Genomic DNA, 12174 nt, shown 5'->3' with positions numbered 1-12174 from the left:
TGCCCAGCTGTTTGTAAGGCATAGCTTAGCCTGGCCTCTTTGCCTCCTCTGGCCTGACTCCTGTGTGCAGATCACTTCTCCAGCTCATCTGTAGCTTGCTTACGCTTCCTCCATCCTCAGCTTCCTAGTAATGTCGAGATTCAAGTCTTTGGGCCAGGGCAGGAAGCCTTAATTTTCACTGGCTGCTGAGCGAAAGTGGAGGCATTTGGTCTCTGCATTTGCTCCATCACCTTCTCTTTTCTGACACGATGCCCCAATCCACCCCCTCAGTTTCCCAGTGTCCACCTCCCCAAAGTAAGGACACTCTCTCTCTGCATTATTCCCATGCAACCCCCAGACAGGAAATCAACACTGTCCATCCACAATACATCCACTCACAGAACCATTCGTGTTTGGTCAGCTGTCCCAGTTCTGGCCCAGGACCCCCTCCAAGGTACCCTGTGCATTTGGTCATTATGTTTCTTGTCTGCCTCTCAGTCTGTCAGTCTTTAAGAGGTCCTTGTTCTGTAGCCCTCAGTCCGGGGCCCTTGATGTTTCCTGTGTCCGGACTTGGGCCCTGCCTTCCAGGAGGAAAACCGTGGAAGTGACACTCGCTAGCCCCTTCTCAGAGCATCACCTTGAGGATTCCTCTGTGTTGGCCTGTCCCACCCCTGGCGACGTTAACCTTGATCACCCTCTCAAGTGGGCATCTGCCAGATTTCTCCACTGTCAGGTCCCCATCTTCCCTTTTGTACCCTATTAGCATTTTGTGGAAAGATACTCTGGCATCACACCAATATTCTGATTCTCAGCAAACCTCCCCCAGCAGTCTTAGCATCCATCACTGACTCCTGCCTGCCAGCTGTGATGACCTATGTCTGTCATTCCTTCTGCATTTGCTTTCTTTTTAAATTAATTTATTTATTTGGCTGCATTGGGTGTTAGCTGCGGCACACAGGATCTTTCAGTGTAGTTGCGGTGTATGGACTTAGTTGCTCCACAGCATGTGGGATCTTACTTAGTTCCAGGAGTTGAACCCATGTCCCCTGCCATGGCAAGGTGGATTCTTAACCACTGGACCACCAGGGAAGTCCCCCTTCTACATTTGTTGATCAACATTCTCCTTTAAGGCAGAGCTTTCCTTGTGTGTGTTAGTTGCTCAGTCATGTCCAACTGTTTTCAACCCCATGGACTGTAGACCACCAGGCTCCTCTGTCCATGGAACTTTCCAGGCAAGAATACTGGAGTGTGTTGCCATTTCCTTCTCCAGGGGAACTTCCTGATCCAAGGATCCAACCCAGGTGTCCTGTATTACAGGCGGACTCTACCGTCTGAGCCACCAGGGAAGCCCAGAGCTTTCCTTATCCTCCTCTTATTTGCTTCATTCATTATCTACATCAGCCTACACTCACCGATTCCTATCGAATTCAGTGGGGCTTATACCCTGCTCCTCTCATTATGTATTTCAGTGTTTCACGTGTCCTGGCTTTGGTCAGTGTGTCTTTAGGTTGGCTTCCATGTTCTTTGACACGCTCCGTCATTCTTTGAGCATTTTTTTACTTTCTGGCACAAGATGCTGTCTGGGGCTCATCATGTACTTTCCCTTCAAAGTGCCCCAATTGTTTTTCATGGAGAATGGTGTTTAGAAACGCAGATCAGGGCACGCCGTGTGCTCACTGTTCTAGGTCCTCTCTGTGGACTAAGCTAGGAAATGTATGTACGTGTATAGAAAATACACACATATACATACATATGAATGGACACCACTGCAGTAACTGTCAGCTGATGTTTAAAACCATGGGTTGGTAGCAGAACCCCCATTCCCAATGCAACACCTCAGGCTTCTTTCTAGCTCTCCTCCTTCCATGCATGCAAACATTATCGCTGGCAGTGAGAACTTCCCCTTCTATTTCTCTCACATATTTACTCATTTGTTCAGTGGAACTGGCCTCCCCACCTCAGCCCCCTTCTCTGCCCCACCATGCCCGCTCCCCGCCTCACCGCCCTGCTTCCTTGCTGGACACACCACATGTGACGCTCCCTCCTCTGATCACGTCCTTTCTCAGGCACAAGCACTCTGTACAAGGTTGGGAAGGAAGGGAAAATTGACAAGGAAGTGGCTGGCCACTCCCCATTTTGCAAACATGCTCATGTGTGTGAGTGTGGGGGCGAGTGTGTCTCTACTTGCCAGGCGTGTCCGCCCGCCTCTACTGCAGTGTCTCATGATGCTCCCGCATCCTTCCATCTCCCATCGTCCTCCAGCGCTTGGGGGAGGGGTAAATAATAACCTGAGCATGGGTCCTCGGTGGATGAGTGATGGTCTGTTGCCCCACTGCCGGTCTCGCCTAGCAGCCCATTTAGCTGTCGGATCTATGGTCCTGGTGGCTGGGTGTGGTGCTGGCAGGGAGGTGGGGAGCCTGGGGTCCTCAGCTTCCCTGAAGCACCTGCACAAGACACACACCCACATGGCCCCTCCTCTGGGCCTCGGTTCTCAGGAGAGGCCACTCTTATCTCCTCCCATATCCTTGACCTTATTAGGACCAGCAAGCACCTGGGAACCCCCGAGCCATCCTGCCTGAGCACAGCCCAGCCCTTGAAGCAGCTGGCTGTGCTGGCAACTGCCCAAACGTCTTGGGCAGAGTTCCCAGAGGAGGCAGGTGCACCTGACCAGCACCTCTGTGCTGGGCTTCTGTTCCCAGCAGCAGCTGTGTTCCCAGCGTCCCCACCCCCAGCCTCCACTGCCTGACACTCTGGGTAGATGCTCTCTGGGAAAGCATTCCTGCCACCTGTGGGCTGATCAGAGGAGCTGAGGTGCTCCTGGGTCCCCGGGCCTGTGGTCTCTGTGGGTGGCAGGGGCAGGAGTGGGGGCAGCCTGGTGCATCTTCAAAGCAGCTGGGGCCCCTCTGCGGGGATGGCAGGGAGAAGGAGAGGGACTCCCACACCAGCCTTCTCCCACTGGCACACCTGTTCCAGAGCAGAAGCAGGGGGCCCTTATTGATGGGAGTTGTTGTTTAGTCGCAAGGTCGCGTCTGTTTTTGTGACCCCAGAGACTGTAGCCCACCAGGCTCCTCTGTCCCTGGGATTTTTCAGGCCAGAATACTGGAGTGGGTTGCCATTCCCTTCTCCAGGGGATCTTCCCAACCCAGGGTTAGAACCTGCATCTCCTGCATTGCAGGATTCTTTACCACTGAGCCACCAGGGAAGCCCAATTTAGGGGAGGGGATGGTCAAAGTGTCCCACCCCACAGGAGCCACGTGGCAGGAAGACAGCATGTGCCTGCTGGACCCCCCTGGCATCTGAGGTCCAGGAGCTTCCTTGGGTGTGACCCACCCATCCCAAGAATGAGGTGGGTCCTCTCACCTCATCCCTCAGCTTTCTCCTCCCCCACTGGAGCCAGACCTGCAGCCTTGATGGGTGTAGCAGCTCCTTCTCCATGGGCAGCCACTGCCCACCTGGAGACCCAGGGCCCTGAGAAATAGTCCTGGCCTTTTTGGAGGTTCTAGCTGCAGTTAAGGAAGGCCCAAGAAGGCTGGCTAGATCTTTTAAACAGCCCTGCTAATGGTGCTTGGCCTGCCTGTCTGCCTGCCTTACCTACACTGTTGCCTGCCCCCATTCAAGGGACCATTCTGTTTGCCGTTGAGGGGAGGGAGCAAGCAGACCCCCTTTCTGGACCCTTGTGCCCTTTGAACACTCTGGTCAGCTGGCTCCTTGCACACCGAAGTGCAGGACTACCTCTGTGCTTCAGCTTGTGGGCCACTGTTGGCCTCTTGACCTGAGGGTTCTGCACTGTCCCTTTATCCTGGATAGTGGGTTAGGCCCAGGCCCAGGACCCAAGCTTGGGGACATCAGTGATGTCTGTCCTGCCCAGGTGGCACCTCGAGGCACCTGCACCCTCTGGTCCTGGGGCGGGTCAGCTCTCGGGGAACCAGGGAGACCAGGCAGGGCTCTGAATAGGTTTCCCTGCATTCAGTCTGCTAAAGTGATTTTTATTGGTTTTCTGTGTGCGTTTCCTTATACGAAGAGGCAAATGGACAATCGAGGTGCACTTGGGTGGCTAGAGGGCCGTGCGGGCGTGGGTTTGAACCGGCCTTTTACCCCCCTGCCTCCTTTTCATCTGGGGCAGGCAGGATCCGTCCAGCTTCTCCTCTGGGACCTGTTTTCACTCAGGGTCCCTCCTGCAGGATCAACGCTCTCATAGGTGTCGCTTTCTGAGAGGCAGGCGGGGAGTCAGCCACTTACAGAGCTCTCTTTTCTGATGGTCAGAGTAATAGATGCTCTTTATTGAAAACCTGGAGTAGAGACAGCAGTGAGGATGCAGCTGGCACTTGCTGAAGTCTTGGGCCCATGTGGGCATGCAGGTGGGCTGCACTGCCTTTTTCTAAGTGGCCTGCTGCTTGCCCTCCCTCTGACCGGGCCCTCTGTCCCAGGCCACGGAGGAGAAGGAGGAGATGGAGGAGCTGCAGGCCTACAACCGGCGGCTGCTGCACAACATTCTGCCCAAGGACGTGGCCGCACACTTCCTGGCCCGCGAACGGCGCAACGACGAGCTCTACTATCAGTCGTGCGAGTGCGTGGCCGTCATGTTCGCCTCCATCGCCAACTTCTCTGAGTTCTACGTGGAACTGGAGGCCAACAACGAGGGCGTCGAGTGCCTGCGGCTGCTCAACGAGATCATCGCAGACTTTGACGAGGTGCAGCGGGGCCCCGATATCCCCCTTTCCCATCGCCAGTGTGAGTGGAGATGTCAGGAGCCCTGACTGTGTCCCAGGCACTGCCACAGGCGCCTGCGTGTATTCCCCATCACCATGTCACAATGGGGAGGCCCAGACTCACAGACATTAAGCGTCTTGCCTTGGGTCACTGCCTGTAAGCGGCAGAGCTGGCGTTTCAGCCTCAGCCGCCCCATGAAGGCCCCGCCTGGCTGCCTCGCCAGCCACCCCCATCACCTGCCACTCCTCTTGTGGCATCTTGGGCTGGACAGGGCCTCAGGCTGGGACTCAGCGTTGAGAGAGTCCAAGGGAGGAGGGATTCCCAAGCTAAAGGAGGAGGTGGGACCAAGTTGCAAAGCCTTGAACAGCAGAAGCAAAGACATTTCCTTTGTTGAGTACCTAGTGTGTGCCAGGCCCTGAGGAGTACTGTACCCAGTAGAGCAGCCTCAGTGCTGGGAGCTCACCATGTAGTGAGTGTGAGAAGGACAAGCCCAGCAGGAGTATAGGGGCCGGGGCATGGTGCACAGGCACTAGAGAGATGGTGGAGCTGGGACCAGGCAGAGTCAGAAGCAGCCCCTGAGACTCCCGGGCATTGCGGTTCCTGGAGTTGGCTGAGATGGATGTGGACAGGCTTCCAGCAGGTCCTGGAGACAGGAGAGAGTGGCCTGCTGGACAACAACGAGGAGGTTTCCCTGGGAGGGCTGGGGACCTTAGCCAGCAAAAGGAAAGGCAGCTGCCAATCCATATTAGGGGGAAAAGCCCCAGAGGTGACTTGTGACCTGGCCCCAGGGGCTCCTGTATGTGGCTGGGCTCATAGCCCACAGCCCCTAGACAGCCAGCGGATGATACTGGAAGCAGCCTGACTGTTGGGGAGCACCAAGGCTTTCCACTGAGTTGGTGACAGAGATGGGCCCCTCTGTGTGAACCAGGGTGACAGAAGGGGCTGTGCTGCACTCCCCTGCAGACCTCAGTACCCAACTTCGGGGTGACCCAGGTTTGGCCTCCTTCTTCCCAGATCATTAGTGAGGACCGGTTCAGGCAGCTGGAAAAGATCAAGACCATCGGCAGCACCTACATGGCCGCCTCCGGCCTCAATGACTCCACCTACGACAAGGTGGGCAAGACCCACATCAAAGCCCTGGCTGACTTCGCCATGAAGTTGATGGACCAAATGAAGTACATCAACGAGCACTCTTTCAACAACTTCCAGATGAAGATCGGTGAGCCTGGCTCAGAGTGCTGAGGGCTTGTGGGGGCTCCCCAAACCCCCTCTCCCATCCTGCTTCCATGAGCCAGTCCAAGGAGGCTGATGCTATCGTATGTCCCTGCCCAAGGGGTGGGGGTTGGTGCCCATCACACAGCAGAGCTCTCCCAGGGCCTAGAAGTGCCTCCTCTGCATGGTGCTGAGCACAGGATGCCATTTTTCTCAGTTCCTGCCTTTTCTACTCATGGTGCCCACCAGAGAGGCTTTGTGGGGGATGCTGTGTGCCAAGGGCACAGGGCTCCCCATGGGAGAGGCTGGAACTCAGAAAGGGGTTATTGCTGAGTTCTAAGTGGTTTCTGTGTGTGTGTGAGCAAGATCAAGGTGGTGTGAAGGTTCTTCTAATCTACACAAACTGGGGAAAGAAATGGTGAGGATGTGGAGATAAGTTGAGTCCACTTATCTTCCTTAGATTCCTTCTTTGTCAAATGCTTTGGCCCTTGTTGGGTGGCTTTGAGGAGCTTCGTTGATGCTGTGGTATCTGGGGGCAGGACTGCTGCAGGAGAGAGGGGAAAGTTCTGAGCAGAGGCCCTGGCCCAGTTTCAAAACAGGCAGAGCTGTATTCTACTTGTTTAGAAAATCTTTGAACCAAAACACTATATAATTTTTTTCAATTTTTGTATTTATTATTTCTTAATTGAAGTATCAGAGAAGGCAATGGCACCCCACTCCAGTACTTTTGCCTGGAAAATCCCATGGATGTAGGAGCCTGGAAGGCTGCAGTCCATAGGGTCGCTGAGAGTCAGACACGACTGAGCGACTTCACTTTAACTTTTCACTTTCATGTGTTGGAGAAGGAAATGGCAACCCACTCCAGTGTTCTTGCCTGGAGAATCCCAGGGATGGGGAAGCCTGGTGGGCTGCCGTCTATGGGGTCACACAGAGTCGGACACGACTGAAGTGACTTAGCAATTGAAGTATGGTTGATTTACAACATAATATTAGTTGTGGGTATGCTGCTGCTGCTGCTAAGTCGCTTCAGTCGTGTCCGACTCTGTGCGACCCCATAGACGGCAGCCCACCAGGCTCCCCCATCCCTGGGATTCTCCAGGCAAGAACACTGGAGTGGGTTGCCATTTCCTTCTCCAACGCATGAAAGTGAAAAATGAAAGTGAAGTCACTCAGTCATGTCTGACTCTTAGCAACCCCATGGACTGCAGCCTACCAGGCTTCTCCGTCCATGGGATTTTTCAGGCAAGAGTACTGGAGTGGGGTGCCATTGCCTTCTCTGGTTGTGGGTATACAGCATTAGTGATTATACTCCAAGTAAAATTATTATAAAATATTGGCTATATTTCCTGTGCTATACATCTTCTTTGTATTCCTTTTGTTGTTTATTACCCCAGTCTTCTATTCTGACACTTTTCAACTGTACAGAAGAGCTTCAAGAATAGTGCAGGGAAAACCCACATACATCAGCACACTTGCCTATTTGCTCCGCTACTGCATTCACTAAATGATCTGAGAAACACAACTTTGTGTTGCTTGATAAGGTTCAAGGTGTTTCAGTGGCTCGTTCTGTCCTTATCTTGTCAAGGATACCCAGGCTTTCAGAATAAGAGTTACTTTTTCAAAAGAAACAGCTTTGTCGAGCACTGCTTTCTACCTCTTGAGGATGGTGGAGATAAAGAATACTTTCCGAAAGAGCAGTCCTTTGTCAAAATTTTAATGTATTATCAGCTCCCTCCCAGAAATGTCTCAGGCCAAAAATGATTCAGATTTCAAATTTTTAAAAAAAGTAACAGTGATTCACCAACAAAGATACTGGTATTTCAGTTCTCAAAATTAGCACTTTAAACTGAAATATGGATTCTTAAAAGTCAATACTGTGATCATGAAGGTCCTCAGGAGATCTTTTGTTCTGGCCCGAGTGCTGGGAACTGGCTTTCCCTGAGGAGCTGGCCGTGCGGGCTGGTGGGCACATGCCTGCGGACTGGACCAGGTTTTCATTTTGCATCAGGTGCTGGAAACCCAGACCAGAGCCAGCTGGGGGGTGGCTTTAACTGATGGGCAGTCTGTGCTTCTGTGTAAACATCACCCCTGGCTTCCCATGATGTTGCATCCTTGTTTTCTTTCATTCCACCTCCCCAGCTCCACTGATCTGCACTTCTCTCCTGGCATGTATGTTTCTGTGAGCTGCCCCAGCTCCTGCACTGGACCAGGACTGGGGATTGAGTGGCAGGCAGACAGGAGCTGGGCAGGCAGCTGGGAGCCTCGTGTGGTAGATCCTGCCCTACAGACGCAGGGATGTCTTCCTGGGAAGCATGACTGTCACCAGTGAGGGTGACAGCCCAGCCTGGGAATAGCACGTGGGGCAAAAGCTACCTGTGGCTTGATGGACCCAAAGAGGAAGTTGGTGGAGGGAAGAGTTTTGAGGACTGATGACATTTCTGATTTAGTGAGTGGTCGAGGGGGGTGTGTGGGAGCTCCTGCTGTATTTGTGGCCACACGCTAAGAAATAGTTAAGCCACAATTAGGCTTAATGAGGCCCATCATGAGAGACAGTTTATGTAATAGGAGGGAGTGCCCTGGGCCTTGGAGATGGGGCAGAAAATATCGAGAGAATGCTGGTTGAGGCAGATGTGTCTGGGAAGGACTTTGCTGGGAGAGGAGGAAGGGCATTTGAGGTACAGACCAGCACAGCAGAGGCTCAGGGGCAGGGCTGCTCAGTGTTGTCTTGGACAGGACCAGGCAGGCAGATAGACTGGAGCAGAAGTGGAGGAGAAAGAAGGAGAGGGAGAGTCCACATGAATGTGGCAGATTACTTCCCGGTGTCAGTCACTGCAGCTTCACCGCCCTGGTGCAGAAACCTGGGGGTGAATTACTTGAAGAGAGCAGACACTGGGCAGGGAAGTGGGTTAGGAGGCAGGTTCTGAGAATGAGAGTGCTGGCACCCCTGGAACAGAGGAGCAAGGCGAGTCTGGTATTCTGAATTAAAGGTGGAAACTTAAATGCCACCGGGAGAGGGGTGATTAAAGAAAGGCAACCAGAAAATGCAAAAGGTCACTGGACACCTTAAAGAGGGCATTCTAGCGGTGGATTTGCAGGAGCTGAGTGTTGCCTGGGTGACAAGGACACAGGAGTAGTGGCTATGTGAATGGGTTCCTGTGGTCTTGAGTTAGCAAGTGTGCGATAGGATCCGAGCAGTGGCAGCTGTGGGGTTAGGTACAGCCTCAAGCCAGAAGGACCCTGAGTGTCTTCAGACCAAGAGTCAGGGGGATAATCTGCCAAGAGTCGGGGGAGGAATGTTGTCGAGGGCAGGCAGGAAAGAGTTGGTCTGAACCCGGATGAGAATTCTGACTTCTGTGCCCTGCAGGGCTCAATATTGGCCCCGTGGTGGCAGGCGTGATTGGAGCCCGCAAGCCTCAGTACGACATCTGGGGCAATACGGTGAACGTGGCCAGCCGCATGGACAGCACCGGTGTGCCCGACCGCATCCAGGTGAGTGCAGGAGCATCCACCTCCATGTCCACTGGGGGACCTCTGTGTGATGCTAAGCGGTCTTCCAGCAGGCTGCTCACAGTTCCTAGTCAGAATTTCTGCAGCCACATTTGAGGGAGATGGGGTGGTTGGTGCTGATGCAGTGGAAACTTGGAGAACACAATTGTGTTTCAGGCTCTCAGTACCTTGGACAGATCTTCTAGCCTGCACAAAGCCCTCTACTGGCCACAGGAGGAATTGTGGGGAATGGCACAGCCAGCTGCCCATGCCAAGCCAGGAGTGCTAACGCCACACACCAGGCACACAGAGCAGTCACAAGGCAGGCGGCTGCAGGGAGCAGGATTTGCTAAATGGAGCTCAGAGCACTCAGGGCTTGGTTCTGAAAACGAGACAAGGCCACTGGTCCCTGGATGGTGCCCCCACCAATCTTAACAGCTAAGGAGCCTGGCCAGAGACTTGGAGACTTTCTCGTCTCTTCATCCTGTACAGGCTGGTGCTCTTCAGCCGCTTTTCTTTGTTTTTCTCAGGCCTTGCTTGATCTGACACAGAGAGGCCCTGAACCGTGGCACCTCGGTTAGCCTTCCTGGTCTCGGTTTTCCTAAGTGCAAACTGGGCCATTTTTAAGGTCTTTGCTCACACTGACACTGCTTAACCGTCCCCTAACTTCACTCCCTTGTGGGGCCTCTGAACAAAGGGACTGACCCCAGCATGGCCCTGGCTGGCCTGTGGGTGTTGCCTGAGGGACCTGGCCAGATGGCCTCCTCTCACCTCCATCTTGGGGGTAGGGGGAAGAGAGTGGGACAGAAAGGTGGGAATGGGGGTCCTGAGGAGAGATGGAGAGAGAGGAGGAGTGTTTACAGAGCTTCAACCCCACCCCTCCCTGCCCCACCCACCCCCACACACATACACAGATGTGAGGGGCTCAGTCAGTAACCGGCAGCAGGGCACCTACCTTTACCTAGGGTTTACCTTCACAGAATATGCTGCCCCTCCCTCCCTGGCTGGACAGCGGGTGTGGATGGGGGCCCCGGCAGGGTGCTGGCCACGCTCAGAAATGGCTCTTGGATCACCCTGTGGTGAAGCTTTAGTCTCACTGCTCCTCCTGTCACCTCTGCTTGGCCCTCCACCCTGCAGTAGTGTCCTGTCGTTACTGACACTGCCTGTGAGTCTTCCTCTTTGTTCCAAAAGCCAAAGCAGAGGCGGGCAGCACAATCTGAAGTGAATCTGGGCTCTAGCATTTACCAGCTGCGTGACTTCAGGCAAGTGGCATAGGTTTTCCAAGCCTGAGACCATAGTTCTAACCTCCTAGGAAGATGAAATGAGATCAGCAGTGGTTCTCAAACTGTCTGTGGTGGAAAACCAGCTTCTAGAACTTTCTGAAAGTTCTGGAATGAGGCTTTAGTAAAACACCTGGGCGCGGATTGTGGGGAGTGGGAGGGCTGTGAGCTTCCGAGGCTCTCTCATTGTGGAGGATGGTGATAGGCAGTGCGTGGCCACAGGCGCATTGAGGAGCTGGCCACCCCACCTGCCCGGAAGTGGTTGCTGCCTCCTTCTGGGTTCTGAGGCCTTTCCTTGGAGGAGCTGCCCTGAGGCTGCCACCCACCCTTCCAAGTCAGGGGCAGTCAGGTCATGGATGGCCTGTCCTCTTTCCTCCTTTGCCTCTTAGGTCACCACAGACATGTACCAGGTGCTGGCCGCCAATACGTACCAGCTGGAGTGCCGGGGTGTGGTCAAGGTCAAGGGCAAAGGCGAGATGATGACCTACTTCCTCAACGGAGGGCCCCCGCCCAGTTAGCAGCCACCGCGGACGCCAGGCAGCCTGGCCTCCAGAGACACGGCAGAAGCCTCGCTCCAGCCCGCGGGGCCGCCCTGAGATTTCCCACTTTGACTCCAGAAGCAGCCTCTGCCTTTGCGGGCGGGAGGGCTGGCGGTCTCCGTCCAAGGCCCGGGGTGCCAGCGTCCTGCGAGCACCAAGCTGACCAAAGATGTCACCCTCTGTTGAAGGCGCCGCCACATGCGGTCGGAACCTCGAGTTTTCTGACTGACGGGAGCTGCCGCGCGCGGAGAGGAGCGGCAGGAGGGCTCGGGCTCGGCAGAGCAGACCGCCCGGGCGCAGGACCGCGGAGCTCGGCCTCCGGCGGGCGGGAGGCAGCGCCACTCTGGCCCGGCCCGGGGCTGCTTTTCTATGTGAGCCTTTACACTTCAGACCGAGGCAGCGGCTCTGCAGGCCTCGGCAGGAGTGCTGGCTTTTGGATGGGCCGTGGCCTTCATCGCGGGCCCCTCCCACAACCCACGGCCGGTGCCCCTGCAGGGGGCAGAACTAACTGCGAGGGGGAGGCCAGAGGACTCGGAGCAAGGAGTGGTGGTTCTGAGAAAAAAAGAAAATATTTATTAAATAAAACAAAACACGTTTCTGTGCCCTTCTTTAGACTGTGCTAGTTGTATGCGTGTAAGAGGCCCACAAGCAAACCAGGATGCCACTGCGGAGGGAGGCCAGGGATCCCAACTTGTCTTTTTGTATTTTTTATTTTGTATTATTGAAAACCTTGGAGATCTAACAAATATACCAAATTCTATATTTTGTAAATTCTCTATATTAGAAAACGGCTGTGCACAGCAGGGCGTTTGTGCTCATTTGTACTGTATGTATGTCTATGTGTGTACTGGAGTGTGTGTGTGTGTGTGTGTGTGTGTGTGCGCGCGCGCGCGCGCGTGTTTATGCTGTGGAACTGTTCTTATTCAGGACACCTGTTTCCCTCACCTCAGATTTTCCCAGGTCCAACC

General features: G+C 54.3%; 1 protein-coding gene across 1 annotated transcript in view; it reads left to right on the top strand.

Annotated features, from left to right (window-relative positions):
• Positions 1 to 11796, top strand: part of ADCY5 (adenylate cyclase 5) — a 157988-nt gene extending 146192 nt beyond the window's left edge. Inside the window, exons 18-21 of the mRNA XM_055568407.1 lie at positions 4407 to 4670; positions 5704 to 5908; positions 9266 to 9390; positions 11057 to 11796. Of these exons, the coding sequence (XP_055424382.1) occupies positions 4407 to 4670; positions 5704 to 5908; positions 9266 to 9390; positions 11057 to 11185 (723 nt within the window). The 3' untranslated portion in view covers positions 11186 to 11796. The remainder of the gene's footprint in view (positions 1 to 4406; positions 4671 to 5703; positions 5909 to 9265; positions 9391 to 11056) is intronic.
• The last annotated feature ends 378 nt before the right edge of the window (positions 11797 to 12174 follow it).

The sequence above is a fragment of the Bubalus kerabau genome, chromosome 2, assembly GCF_029407905.1.
Source record: "Bubalus kerabau isolate K-KA32 ecotype Philippines breed swamp buffalo chromosome 2, PCC_UOA_SB_1v2, whole genome shotgun sequence".
Taxonomy (NCBI): Eukaryota; Metazoa; Chordata; class Mammalia; order Artiodactyla; family Bovidae; genus Bubalus; species Bubalus kerabau.
This window is presented reverse-complemented; position numbering and strand designations above follow the sequence as displayed.